The sequence below is a fragment of the Rhea pennata genome, chromosome 19 (genome assembly GCF_028389875.1).
Source record: "Rhea pennata isolate bPtePen1 chromosome 19, bPtePen1.pri, whole genome shotgun sequence".
Taxonomy (NCBI): Eukaryota; Metazoa; Chordata; class Aves; order Rheiformes; family Rheidae; genus Rhea; species Rhea pennata.
Window position 1 is genome coordinate 8,503,474 of NC_084681.1, and position 13,918 is coordinate 8,517,391.

The 13,918-nt window shown below is 58.6% G+C and overlaps 2 protein-coding genes and 1 long non-coding RNA gene across 3 annotated transcripts in view; 2 read left to right on the top strand and 1 right to left on the bottom strand.

Moving 5' to 3' along the window:
• Positions 1 to 1,177, bottom strand: part of UBE2O (ubiquitin conjugating enzyme E2 O) — a 69,002-nt gene extending 67,825 nt beyond the window's left edge. Inside the window, exon 1 of the mRNA XM_062591560.1 lies at positions 803 to 1,177. Within this exon, the coding sequence (XP_062447544.1) occupies positions 803 to 1,177 (375 nt within the window). The remainder of the gene's footprint in view (positions 1 to 802) is intronic.
• LOC134148912 (uncharacterized) lies at positions 962 to 10,796 on the top strand. Its single transcript, XR_009960303.1, has 3 exons — positions 962 to 1,054; positions 9,221 to 9,291; positions 10,491 to 10,796. It is a non-coding gene; the product is annotated as an uncharacterized LOC134148912 (long non-coding RNA).
• Positions 10,797 to 11,979: 1,183 nt separating this feature from the next.
• On the top strand, positions 11,980 to 13,917 carry AANAT (aralkylamine N-acetyltransferase). Its single transcript, XM_062591765.1, has 3 exons — positions 11,980 to 12,136; positions 12,276 to 12,430; positions 13,262 to 13,917. The coding sequence occupies exons 1-3, from the start codon at positions 11,980 to 11,982 to the stop codon at positions 13,565 to 13,567; spliced, it is 618 nt and encodes a 205-aa protein (XP_062447749.1). The 3' UTR covers positions 13,568 to 13,917.
• The last annotated feature ends 1 nt before the right edge of the window (position 13,918 follows it).

The following is a 13,918-nucleotide window of genomic DNA, read 5'->3' on the forward strand; positions in this document are numbered from 1 at the left end:
GTGTTATATTACAGTGCCCCTGCTCTCTCTTTTGTCTCCTCTGTACTGTCAGTCACCCTGTGCAAAATCTGGCATCAGAATAACTTTGGGAAGTGGGAATATTCTAACCCAGACCTCAGAAGTGCCCTTCGCTCTATGGCTCTCTGGATATAATTAAGAGGTCACAGATTTACTTATGTCTCATTAAGACATAAACAAGGGCAAATCCAAATCATGGTTGCCTACCACTGAAATTTTAGCTAGTCGAGATTACTTTATTTAGCTGCTGGCTCTCCTACCACCGCGATACTGCCCACCAAAGAGAGACATACTGGACCACATTCCCATGGAGTGAGAGGGATGGAAAGCTTGCCACTATTAGGAACTAGCTCAAATCCCCTACCGCACTTCCTTCAGTGCCATTAAAATCCAGTGCCGGGGAGAAACGGCTACGTCCAGAGAGCAGCGAAGCGTGGGAGCGGTGCGCGCTCCAGGCGGGAGGCGAGAAGGATTCACTCCAGCATGACGAAAGACGGGAAACGCGTTTCAACCTCTGGAGGACACGGTCCGCCTCCTGCGCAGCCGCGGGCAGCGCTGCTGGCGGGCGACACCGGGGCTGGAGGGGGGCGGGGGGAGCGGGGAAGAGGTGCAGGAGCCCGGCTCCGCGGCCGCGGCTCCCCCCGCCCCCGCCCGGCCGGCCCGCAGGCCGCGCAGGCCGCAGCAGGCCCCGCGCAAGGCCCCGCGCTCCGCGGCGCGGAGGCCGCGAAGGCGGCAGCCGGGGGCGGCGCCCCCGGGGCAGGGCGGGCCGCGGCCGCGCCGTTACCTTGGTCTCCTTGACGTGCTGCTTGATGCCCTCCGGGTACCACTGCACCCGCACGTAGCCCCGCCGCAGCGGGCTGGCGCGGCCCTCCTCGGTGCCGCCGCCCCCGGGGCCGCCCGACTCGGAGCCGCCCGAGCTGGCGGCGCCGCCGGTGCCGCGGCCGCCGCCCTCCTCCTCCTCCGAGTCGGAGTCCTCGCCGTGGATGAGGCGCACCAGGCCGAAGCGCACCGAGCCGCGGTAGCGGCCCGACACCAGGTCGTGCGAGAAGAGGAGGCGCTGCGAGCCGCCCGGCGGGGCCGGCGCGGGCAGCGGCAGCGCGGCGGGGGCCGCGGCCGGGGCGGCGGGGGCCGGGGCCGCCTCAGCGGGCTGGTCCGCCATGGCGCCGGGCAGAGCGGGGAGAGCGCGCGGCCGCCGGCGCAGGCTGGGGGAGGGGCGGGCGGGGAGGTGGCGAGGGGAGGGGCGGGCGGCGCGCAAGTAACGGCCGGGGGGCGGGGCCAGGCCGCCGCCCCGCCCCGCCGCCAGGCCCCGCCCACCGCGGCGCCGGGCCCGCACGGGCGGGGGGAGGGGAGAGCTGAGGAGAGGAGCTGAGGGGAGAGAGCTGAGGAGAGGGAGGGCTGAGAGGGGCTGAGGGGAGGGGCTGAGGGGAGAGGGAGGGAGGAGAGGGGCTGAGGGGAGGGAGGGCTGAGGGGAGAGGGAGGGAGGAGAGGGGCTGAGGGGAGGGAGAGCTGAGGGGAGAGGGAGGGAAGAGAGGGGCTGAGGGGAGGGAGGGCTGAGGGGAGAGGGAGGGAGGAGAGGGGCTGAGGGGAGGGGCTGAGGGGAGAGGGAGGGAGGAGAGGGGCTGAGGGGAGGGAGGGCTGAGGGGAGAGGGAGGGAGGAGAGGGGCTGAGGGGAGGGAGGGCTGAGGGGAGGGAGAGCTGAGGGGAGAGGGAGGAAGGAGAGGGGCTGAGGGGAGGGAGGGCTGAGGGGATAGGGAGGGAAGAGAGGGGCTGAGGGGAGGGGCTGAGGGGAGAGGGAGGGAGGAGAGGGGCTGAGGGGAGGGAGGGCTGAGGGGAGAGGGAGGGAGGAGAGGGGCTGAGGGGAGGGAGGGCTGAGGGGAGGGAGAGCTGAGGGGAGAGGGAGGGAGGAGAGGGGCTGAGGGGAGGGAGGGCTGAGGGGAGAGGGAGGGAGGAGAGGGGCTGAGGGGAGGGAGAGCTGAGGGGAGAGGGAGGGAGGAGAGGGGCTGAGGAGGGCAGAGCAGAGGGAGGGATGAAGCGAGGAAGGAGAGGACTGAGGAAAGAGGACTGAGGGGAGGGGAGGGGAGCGAGGAAAGGCCGAGGGGAGACAAGGCTGAGGGAAGGAAGGAGGGAGGGCAGAGGAGAGCCAGGGATGAGGAGAGAAGAGAGAGGGACTGAGGGAAGAGGGAGGGATTGGGAGGAAGGAAAGATGGAGAGGGGAGGCAGAGGAGGAGGAGCGGGGGCAAAGCCTTCTGCTTGAGGGGGAAAAACCGACAGACGTTCAAAGGAAAAACTGTCAGACCGTGCGGAGGGGCAGGCGTCCGCCCCGGGCGGCCGGCTCTGCGCGCTGGCCCCTTCCGTGCGCCCTTCCAGGCGGCGAGGTGCGCTCCGCGTGGCAGGAAAGCACAGTTTTGCTTTTTACGACTCCTAGAAGTCCTCGTTATGGTGTGCAAATGAGCCAAATGTTTGGCTTTGTGGACTGTTGTGGATATTTTTCCTGCTCTCTGCAGGGATTTTTGAAATAAAGATCATTTCTTGAGAGGGTCTCACTACGCCGGCAGGGGAAGGGCAAAGTGAATCCCAAACAACCTTAGGTGCCTGTTCTTTATTCAAATATATCCTGTCTCTTCGCTCCATAGATCTCCCCATCTGTGCAGTGCTGGCTGGAATATCAGGAAAATGCTTGAAATCCTCAGTCTGACACATTTTATTACCAAAAGAAAACAAAAGCAGCACAGCAGTAATCTCCTTTCACTCTGCCTCCCACAAGCCCAGGCCCAGGGCTGGCCTGGCTCTGTCCACCAGCTGGCTGTAGTTTCTCCTTCCAGGGTTTCTTCTTTCATGAAAAGGGACCGGAAACATAGCTTTTATGTTTAAAGCAGTTCCTGGATTTTTCCATCAGGTTTCTAGTTCCTCTTTTGCCGTGAAACAGCACCCACTAGCTGTGTGAATCCAGAGCCTGGCTGTGCACCGAGGCCTTGCTGCAGTGGGCATCTCCCCTGAGGGAGATGTACTGGGAGCAGGACCATGGTTCAGGAGAACCATCCTCCTGCAGGTGTGGGTGCAGGGTGCACTTTACGGCCGCTTTTGGGATGCTCTCATCGATGGTAGAGTGCAAACTATTGCTGGCCTGTCTCTAGATCAGGGAGCTGCAAGTGTTGCAACAGCTCCCGGTGTCTTCCTGGGTCCTAGGTCCTGACCCCCACATCAGGATTTAATCACTCTACAGCCTACATCAGTTTAAACAGAGGGGTGTTTTGCTGAAGTGGTTCCCTACTGGAGCATTTCTCAGCGTTGGCCCCAAGGATAAAGAACAGAATAGAGCTAAAAGAGAATGTTCTCCGTGTGGGAAAATTGCAACATATCCTTGGGGAAAGACGCTATAAATATCTGTTCAGTGCAATGCAGTTATACAGCTGTTGATGTGGGCAAGGTGTGGTACAGATCCCCATTAACTGGCAAATGCAGGCAGGGACCTCTGTGAGGTGAGTGAGACGAGGAGTGTAAAATCAGTCTCAAAAGTGTGTGTGCCACCAGCACGATTTCACCCCTCTGGGTCACAGCTGAGCTGAAGAAGGGAGTGAGGCACATTTCCCAAGGCCCGGATAGACAGCCCTGGCACGTCCTGGTGCTGTGGGTCAGGTGCCAGCCTTCCTCCCTGGGAAGTCAGGGAGAATTGTGCCTTTCCCCATGGGAACAGGATCGGGCCTTGTGGAGGGGTACAAGGTGCCCTCTCCTTCCATGCGGATTAGCGTTACGTCCTTCTCATCGGTCCACAAAAGGTCTGAAGTGTGCTGATGTTTCCCATCATCTTCTTAATGTACATAGTAACAGCTGCTTATGAAATATAGATATAGGTAATGGGCATAAACTTGTGTGTAGATGGAAACTGTCCCTCTTCAGAGCAATTACACGCTGCAGAGCAGCAGTGGGTAGCCGCAAAGAGCCATGGAGACAAGCACCTTATCCAACCAGCCAGGCTCGTGGCAGGGGAGGCTTAAGGGGGCCGAGTCAGGGCTGTCAACAGGAGTTGAGCCGGGGGTGTTTTTACACTCTGAGCTCGAATGGGGCTCTGATGTGCTTTCGTCAGGAAGTGGCACTGAAGAAAGTCTCATTTTTTTTCCTGAGGACCCAGCAGCCCCTGCCTTGGACTGCTACGCCAGTGACACGCTGCAGGCATGGTATAGTCCCTAGTTATTGAGCATCTCCCACTCAAGAAGCCAGGCAGTATTAGCTTTCTAGGGCTTGAGCCTAGATCTCTGCTGACGGACCTCAGCAATCAGACCACCCTGCAAAATACTAAGGCGAAACCAAGAAGCATCCTGTGATTTTGTGTGTGGGTTTGTGGGGTTTTTGTTTGTTTGTTTGTTTGTTTGTTTGTTTTGGAGAATCAGCTTGACTTAGCAGTGTTCTGAACAGCCAGCACTTGTGCAAGCGACATATGTCAAGCAGACACCCTCCCCCCCTTTAGGGACAGTTTTAGGTGTTAAACTATTTTAGGAAGTGCTGGCACTCACCCTCTTTGCAGCATGATATCTTCCTTGCAAAGAAGCTGCCTGTGTATTGTAACTGGCTTACCTGCCTCCGTGTAGAGATGTTGGTGAAGAGCAAGCCCCATCCTTCCTCCTCAGGACCCAGCCAGTGCTGAGTGCAGTGAGATGCACCTCTCATGGGGCATCTTTGGAAGGTTCTTGCAGGGCCGGAGGGCTGCCCGGCACCCAGGGGTGCTTTCAGAGTGCCCAGGGCTGCCAGCGCTGCAGCAAGGCACCGGTTCTCCTCGGCTGAGGAAAAGCTCTGGTGCCATCTCGTGGGCTGCAGCTCCTCCGCCACGGGGCTGCAAACGGGCTGAAGGGAGCAAACCTGATGGCTTCCCTGAGCTTTGGGAGAAAGAGGACGACACGGATTTTTATGTACACAAGGAGAACAGCCGTTTACATTGCAGCCCCTTCATCTGCAGACAGGGTCTTCTCCACTGGTTTGGGATACACAGTGGAGCTCTTCACACAAAAGGCAGGGAAGGTGCTTTCTGCAAATATCTTTACTGTGCAGGAGTAGATATCTTGAGCTTCTTTTGCTGCTTTCTCAGAGGCAGACATGTTCCTATGCAACCCATATCCTCTGCTTGAAAGAGCTGGGATGCAGAATGTCAGGACAACCCACAGTGCCCATCCTTTTGCTATTGCCTGTTTAGTTTCAGGTTAAGTTTAGAGCTCATTTTGCCCATTGAAGTATGTGGTCTCACTTTCATTGTTTTCAGAAGACCAGGTCAACGGATGCTCCTTGCTATAGGAACTCCATTGCGCACAGCCAAGGGTGAAGACGATTTGTCCATGCTCAGTCTGATCAGCTGGGTTGGGCATGGGGATGGCCTCAGCAAGAAGGAGGGAATGAACCTTCTTTTTTTGGCTGCGGGTCGGGTCCAGGCTGGCTGGCAACCTTGGGGCATCTGGTTGCTTAGAGGAGTCCTCAGTGTCCCAGTGCTTTGGCAGGCTTGGCAAAGCTACTGAGGCTGAGGGGCAAGGGACGCCTTTCCCCCACGAGAGGGGGCCCGTGGGGCTGGTCCCTTCCAACCTTACAGATTCTATGAATGCAGAAGTACCTGGTGCCCCATGGCCACGTAGCACAATATTATCTGGCCCTTATCTCACTGCCCATGCTGTCTTGGTCAGACACGTCTGTCCCTCCCCATCACTTACAGCGAACGGCCTCAGAGTGGCTTCACCTTGCTTATATATATATATGACTTCATGCAAGCAGGCGCACAAGCTAGCGCAGTCCTCCTCTTCCATTCATGCCTCTCATCCTCTCTGCTGAGCCCAAGACCTTGCAAATTGCCTGACTAGGCTTGTCCAGGCCAAATCTTGCTCTGGGGTTTAGAGTCTGGCTTCTCTGCAGATGCACTCAGTTCTCTTTGGTCTCCATGGGTCACCCTAGTTCGCACCAGTGCTGTGCAGGGGCTGAAGCTGGGAGCCAGGGCAGGAGAGCTCCTACAGAGACAACAAAAAAGCAGGATCACCCAGTAAAGTGTCGCTGAACTGCTGTGTCCCAAAGTCACAACTGGATCTAAAGGCAAGGGGCCAGCTGTGCTGGGCCCTTTCCAACCATCCTGCCCTCTCCTCCTGGGGAGCCTGTGCACCCTGTGTGAACCCCGTCCTCCTTCTTTATGGGGATTGTGTCATGAGTGTCCATGACCTAGTTATAAATTACTGCAGGCCGGCACAGAGAAGGAAATTAGGCTAATCACCGCCGAGTGCCTGTGCTCCAGGGAGGGGATAAAAGAGGTCCCGTCTGGTTCCCGGGTCCCTGCCTCTTGGGGTTGGGCACTGCTTCTGGCTGAGCCTCTGTAGCTGGGTACTCGAGCAGGCGTGGGTGAAGTTGTGCCCCTTTCTGCTTGCACTCCTCCCTCGCAGGCCCACAGAGACTAGTAACAGCCTGGTCTACCAACCCAGCAAGGACACGCATTGATCTAGTGCAGGTCTAAGCCAGAGCTCAAAGCCTGCTTCCTTGGCGGTTGCTGGGACCTCAAATAACCTGCAAAGTAGCAATCCCCTACCTAGCTTTTTATGTTGGGGGGAATCAGCCCCGCACCCTCAGAAGAGAGGCATGAGCTGCACTGATGGGCTGAAGGGAACGTGCCAGAGGAAATCCGTATACACGTGGATTTGCAGATTAATGTTTCAGAGCACAGGGCAGAGCTGGCTCTTTCGGGGTTAGCTCAGAAGCTGGGGCTGGCCACTGGCCAGAGGAGCCCTGTGCTGCTGTTTTGACGTGGCAGCCTGCGGGCTCCCAAGCAGCAGTGAATACCCGGCTTGAGCAAGTAGGCCAGAGGCATTCTGGCTTTGCAGCACGTGCTGGAGATTTTGCACTGCTCTTGGCAACAGAGGGGAGCCCTGAGGGGTAAAAGCAGCAGGTAACCAGCCTGGCAAGTGCTGCGAATATTAAGTCAAAAGAGCCACATCCTGCTGCAAAGTTGCAGCAACGTCAAGCGCTCACATGCTGCGAATGCATGCTGCTCTCCGGGGCAACGCTGGTGAAAAGGCCAAGCCAAGTGAGAATAAAATAAGAGCCCGTGGCTGACCTTGCAGTGAGGCAAAATTGCAGAGCCCGGCTCCCACCCATCTGCGGTTATGCCATCTGCGGAGGCCAGGCGAAAAGCCTGGTCCTCTTTGGGTACGTCAGGTCGCTTTGGCTATGCTACCATTCAGGGACGTGAGCAGCCTGTCAAAAAAGGCTGCGTAACTCTGCAAGTTTGGGGGAACAACTCCAGTGCTACATGGGAAGACGTCACTCATCCCCTTTGATGGCAAACCCTGCCCCAAGAGGGCAAGAGATCGGGCAGGCTGCTGCAAAAAGCTGCTTAATGCCCTGGAGCACCAGGATAAGGCGGCACCGCGGCGGCGATGGAGGCAGAGTGCAGCGCAGATGAAAACGGCTGAAAAGCCCCCGCGGAGCCTGCGGGCTGCGTTTGTGCCGCTTCCCTCCCGAGTCCTGGTGGAGGGGGGGAGACGTAATGATTCATCTGCCTCCCACGTGTCGTCCCAACTGCAAATCTTGCCTGGAGATAATTGCCATCTTCCTGAGAGGGCACCTAGATGGACATAACAACTTGGCATTGCAGACATAGTGGCAGCTCTGGGCTCTTTGAAGTGCCTGAGAGAGCTGCTAAATACGTAAATCTCAGCACACTGTTGTGGCTCTCATTTATGGGAGTTTTTGACCCTCTGCAGCAGTGTAGGAGGAGGGAGAGAGGGACGGAGCTGAACGCATCTGCAGTGGCACCAAAATCAGACTCCCGGCTTGAGCGCTCCAGCCACAGGCCAACCTCTGCCCACTGGGGCTCAGTTTTAATGGTCAGGGGTTGCTTTTGAAATGCCTTTTCTAAAGAACAGCAGTCTGCTGGGTTGTATTTCTGCTCAAATGCCATGAAAAAAGACTTAAAGGAAGGGTTTAGCCCCAGGTCACTTCTCCAGTGTCTGGAAACTAAAGCGGGTCCTGAGCTCTCCTGGAAACATCCCAGGTGGGGTCAGCAGCTGGTGCTGCCTGGCTGCTCCGTGTTTCTTTCAGGGCTGCATCTGGTTCATGTTGATAATGGTGTTGCTGATGGTTTTTAATTATTATTTTTGCTGATCTCGCCAGTAATTTCCTTTCTAGAAGCTCGTGCCTAGGCTAATCCCCCTTTTATTACACTTGTCCTGGTGGGACAAACATCACTGGCTTTGCCTATCCAGTTTCTTATGTAGAAATTCCCAAGGACTGAAGGCTGCCTGCAGGAGAGGTGCTTGGTCTTTGGAGCAAGCTCCTTGGAGGAAAAACTTCAAATCTGGCTCTGATTCTGCAAGAAGCCAACTGAGACGCTTCCTGCTGTCCAAGCATGAGGGACACTTGCATCTGGCCCTGGGTATCTGTGATTTCACAGCACGTTGCAGCCAAATGTTGTGGCTCAGCAACCACGGCTAACGCAGCCAGCGGCCTTTTTGTTCTCACCACAACCTCTCAGCACATCGTGGTCTGGTTTCTATTTACCAGGCCCAATTCTGTCCCTTTCCAGCCTAATTCTTAATGCTGGAGGAGCTGCACTGATTTCACCAGGGGAGGATCGGACGTGGGCTCTCTGTGATAAATGCCCTGGCTGCTCTTTTGGCTTTGCGAGGGCTTTTCCACGGCCCCTCGGCCTGCTGGAAGGGAGTGATTTACAGCCGAACCCAGGGAGCAAACACCACATTTATTAAACACATGTGCTCAGATGCAGACAGTCTATCATGCAAGTGGGGACACATTTTTTGGAAGCAAAGGAAGGGCATCCTTGCTCAGCAGAGCTGCATTCAGCTTAGGGTGGGCTCCCATTACCTTCAGAGAGGTCTGGAGCAGGCCAGTGAGTTGCTCTCTTTCCTAGCTAAGTCATCTGCGCTCCCTGCCTGGCGGCTGCTGCTTGCACTAAGGACTCAGCATCAAGCAATCAGCTAAATGCTTTATCCCTCTACAGGCAGTCACGCCAGGGAAGAAAAGCCTGATGGGATCCTTTTGCTGGCCTGTCACCTTAAAGCCTCTCACCTCTCCCTGTCTTTCATCGGGGTTATAAACTCCTTAGAATGTCATCACGTGCTCCATAAAAAACAAATATATAAGCAAGGGCTACTTAAGTTGCGGCAGACAAGAGCAGGAGGCAAGTCAAAATTCACTACAGCCTGTTTTCTGCTTCCTTCACCAGCTGCCAGACAGCACAACCGGACCAGACTGGGCAGAGGAGCAGCTCCAGGTCCCCGTCCCACGCCGCCTCCGGTAAGCGCCAGCATTTCTGTCGCATCTCAGTGGTACTAACAGTGTCGGAGACAGCGCGTGGTCCAGCACCAGGATGTAGGGAGTTGCCCAGCGGGGAGGGAGTATGGTAAATCAACCTTAGCTCGCCTGCAGGATGGTGACTCTTATCACAACCTGTGTCCCATCCCTACCCTTTCAATACATGCAATTAAAATCTGGGGCTGGGGGGTCCTCGCGAGGGATCTCGCGAGAAGAGTTTGGTCTCTATTGCAAAGAACGTTTGGATTCCAGCCTAGGTGAATAAATCCATACTACTTCTAACTCACTTTTAAAAATTCAGGTTCCCAGTGCAGGCAGAGATTTGTAATAGAATAAAAAGATGCCATTAGGTGGCTGTTGTGGCCTTGTCAGTCGGTTTACCCCTGAGCATCTCCAGGAACCACGCACACGCTTAGGTCTCTCTCGTGCGCAAACTGATGTGTCAGTGATCGGAACACCATAGGCGAGACTGTGCTGGAGCATGAAAGGCTGCTGTCTCCGGAGCCGAGGAGAAAGGATTTTTCTCTCAACTCTGGTTCTGATTTACTCTGTAACTCGGGGCAAGCTTCTTCCTTCGCCGCTGCAGGTCAGACGTGTCCAACATGCAAACGTGCTCGTGGCACTCGCTGCTGCTGCTGCAGGGTCCCAGGTGCTCTGCAGCAAAGGGCTGCCAAGGGGCAGCTGCTTTGCAGTTGTCTCCGCCTTGCACAGACTATTCAGTTTTTCTCTGTATATGCATCTCCCCATGCACAGAAGCCCTTTGCATCTGCAGAAACCCGAAAGCTATGTGCAAAGAAATAGATCGTTCCCAGAAAACAAACACATATATATCACCCCTACAGCCATATGACCTGGGTTACTGGGAGTAAAATGCCAGAAAGCAAAAAATTCAAGGAAAACAAGCTAAAGAGCAGCCTTTACCCCACGTCACGGACTTCTGCTCTCAAATGTTGCTGTTGGGGTCTCAAGAAATTTCTAGAGACATCTGCAGCAATCTGATTCCCCTATGCCCCTTTCCCATTCCCTTCTAAAGTGAACTGAGCACTGACTTGCGCACGAGGTCTGGAAAAATCCCAGCTTTACAGCTGAACGTCTCTGTCAGAGACGGTCCCAGTTCTTTACAGTCATTACGTGATCTGCGATAAAGAGCAGCTCTTCAATAGCGAACGACTGTTTAACAGGGGCTAACAGCAAACAAATACCCCCCTCCGTGACTCCCGTGCTGCTGAGAAGTTGGCCCTGCCGATGGCACATCTCGCCGCGGTCCCGTAGCTGCTCTCCTGTTGCCTAATCCCACTTCTGCACAGCGTGCCGCTAAGCCACGGAGAGGGGCTGCCCCGGGCACCCGCAGCACGTCCCCGCAGAGAGCCCTCCGCGCCGGATCCAGCAGCGCCCTCGGAACCGGCTGCAGGTGCTCAGGACCACCCAGGATCAAACCATGCTTGTGTTTTCTCAGTTTACGGAGATGGCCTGCTTGCCTGCTCTGGGGTTTATCTGAGCAGATGAGCCCCTAATCCAATTAGCAGGATGAGGAGTTGCAGAAGATTTGATAATAAGCTCTACAAATGCTACGAAAAACACAGGCACCCTCGTCTCGCCTCTGATCTGGCCACCGCTTTATTTCCCTCTTATACACGTTTCACGGGAACACGAAATACCCCTTTCCAGGAGCCACTCCAGGTAGTCTAGCACTTCCCCCTTGATGACCAGCGCTGGCATTTGGAGTGCTGAACACTTCCCCTACCAAAGAAAAGGTCTCTTCCTGCTCGACCCGACCGCTTAGCCCACGCAGCCGCTGCTCGGTCAGCGGTTCGTCGGTACGAGGCACAGCGACAGCCCACCTGGACGGAAGGGGCATCTCCAGTACCCTCAGCGCTTCCGCATGGAAAATTCCCCGTGTGTTCTGGTTTCACCCTGTGCAGTGTTTGCGCTGGCAACGCTGTGGTTTCTGCAAATCCTATTAGCTACAGGCAACCTATAATTAGCAAGGGAAGCCGGCACCTCTCAAATAATAAAAGATGACCAGGTCTCACGCTAGCTTTGTAGCAATTTGCTTGAATATTCAACGGACCGGTGATTCCCGGTCGGCTTTTGGGAGCGATTTCCACTATTGCTGCCCGCAGGCCAAGCGCACTTAGCAGAGTTATTGGGTCAGTTTGCAGATCTCTTTGGATTGATTAATTTGGGTTCGGTTACGTATGAAACGAGAAGCTCGGATGCGGCATCCGATCCAAGTCCGGGGCTGCTCGGCTGGAGGGATGTGGCCGGACGGCGGGAGGATCGCGGTGGGGGGGAGGGGGGGAGGCCTCCGGGCAGGGCCCCCGGGGGATCCCTCCGCCCGAGGGGCGCCCGCCGCCCCCACGCTGTCCCCTGCCCGTGGCCCAGCGCTCGGACCCCGGCGGCACCAGCTGCTCCTGCCCGCGGCCGGTTTGACCCGTTGCAGCTACATTTGCTAGCGAGGACCCACCTAAGAGCTATAAATACACGTATATATTTATATATGTGAATACACGTATAGCCAGAGGGTGGCAAGCAGCCTAATCCCGCCCGCGGTCGGCAGGTATTTTCGGCCGCCGGCTGAGAGCGCCGGAGGGGATCGGCTGAAGGAAGGGGCGCCGCGCCGGGCCGGATCGCCGCCGCCGCCGCGCCAGGGCCGGCGAGCGGCGGGAGATGTCGGCGCTGGGTGCGCTGCCCTTCCTGACGGCCGCCCGCCCGCGCCCGGCCCGGAGCTCGCCCGGGCGCCGGCGCCGCCACACGCTGCCCGCCAGCGAGTTCCGCTGCCTCAGCCCCGAGGACGCCGTCAGCGTGTTCGAGATCGAGAGGGAAGGTAAGGGGCCGCCCGCCGTGCGCGTCGTGCCCCCCGCCGGCTCTGCCCGCTCCTCGCTCCCCCCTCCAGCCTTCCTCCCCGCTCGCCGCTCTCCCCTCCAGCCTTCCTCTCCCTCCTCACTCCTCACTCTCCCCTCCAGCCTTCATCTCCGTCTCCGGAGACTGCCCGCTCCACCTCGACGAGATCCGCCACTTCCTGAGCCTGTGCCCGGAGCTGTCTCTCGGCTGGTTCGAGGAAGGGCGCCTCGTGGCCTTCGTCATCGGCTCCCGCTGGGACCAGGACCGGCTCAGCCAGGTGAGAGCCGGGCGGGCGCCGGCGGGGGCTCCGGGCTGCCCGGCGGCGGGGGCAAAGTTGCTCGCCCGAAAGCCCAGGTTTCCTCGAGGCCGGAGCCCCCGCGGGGGTGCGGCGCCCGGTCCTTCCCCTGCCCAGCTCTCCGGAGGGGCTTGGCGCCTTTCTGCGCCCAGTTTCCTCGGCTTTTGCGGAGGTGACGGACCTGCCCCCCCCCATGGGGAAAACTCCCCCCCGACGCTGCCCCTGCGCAGCCCCGGGGCAGAGCAGAGCCTCTTGCCCCCCCCCCCGGCCCTTCCTCGGAAAAGCCGAGCGTGGCCGGAGCCTCTCCGGGCCGCGGCGCTTCTCGGCTCCGGAGCGCTTCACGAGCTGATCGCTTTCTCCGGGCAATTTGGAGCTCGTTCGATACCGGAGAGCGATTTCTTGTAAGACTAATTGCTACAGGGCCGCTCCCGCGGAAACAAACTTTCTCATTGCTTATTTTCACTGACGCCGTTATTAAAACGTGCTCCCCCCCCCTTCCCTCCCTGCAAAAGCATTAATTTTAAAATTGAAAAGCCGCCAGCGATTGAAGGGGGGGGGGGGAGCACAGGGGCTGGCACCGAAATCCCCTTCCGTCCGGGGCAGGACGCGTGCCCCGGCGGCCCCGCGCCTCCCCACGCCTTAACGAAATCGTTTGCGAGTAGATGGGGCCACATCAGCTGGGGGTGGGGGGGGGGGGTGGAATTAAACTCAGGCCTTTGCTCCTATCTGCCTCGGTTTCCCGGCTCTCCTGCCCGGGCGCTGCGTGGCGGCGGCGGCGGCGGGGGCCTCGCTAAGGCGCCTCCTCCCTCGCAGGCGGCGCTGGCGCTGCACCGGCCGCGGGGCGCCGCGGTGCACATCCACGTGCTCGCCGTGCACCGCACCTTCCGCCAGCAGGGCAAGGGCTCCATCCTGCTGTGGCGCTACCTGCAGCACCTGCGCTGCCTGCCGCGCGTGCGGCGCGCCGTGCTCATGTGCGAAGACTTCCTGGTGCCCTTCTACGCCAAGTGCGGCTTCGAGGCGCTGGGCCCCTGCCAGGTGACCGTGGGCGCCCTGGCCTTCACCGAGATGCAGTGCGCCGTGCGCGGTCACGCCTTCATGCGCCGCAACAGCGGCTGCTGAGCCGGCCCCGGCCCTCCCTGGCCGCAGGGTGCCCGGACGGACGGCGCGGGCAGAGGCGGAGGGGGGCGAAGGGCTGCGGCCCCGCTCCGTCCCGCCGCGCGGCTCTCCCTTCCCCGCGCTCCGGGCCAGAGCTGCTCCCTGCCGACGCGTCTGCGCCTTCTGCCCCGCGGATTAGCCCAGTCCCACCTCACCGCCTTCGGGGCTGGACACCGAGACGCCCAGCCCGGCCCCACGGGAAGCAGCAATCCCGAGGAACCTGCTGGGTCGCCTCCGGCGCCAGAGCCCGCCGCGAGCGCAGCCCGCCGCGAGCAGGCGGCTCCCGCGCTCCACGCTCGCCCTCTCCGCCCCAAA

Bases quoted from the DNA above. Each gene is read 5' to 3' on its own strand.
- AANAT (XM_062591765.1), top strand. From the start codon at position 11,980: ATGTCGGCGCTGGGTGCGCTGCCCTTCCTGACGGCCGCCCGCCCGCGC. The intron at 12,137-12,275 runs GTAAGGGGCCGC...TCTCCCCTCCAG, and splicing joins GTTCGAGATCGAGAGGGAAG to CCTTCATCTCCGTCTCCGGA. The intron at 12,431-13,261 runs GTGAGAGCCGGG...CCTCCCTCGCAG, and splicing joins ACCAGGACCGGCTCAGCCAG to GCGGCGCTGGCGCTGCACCG.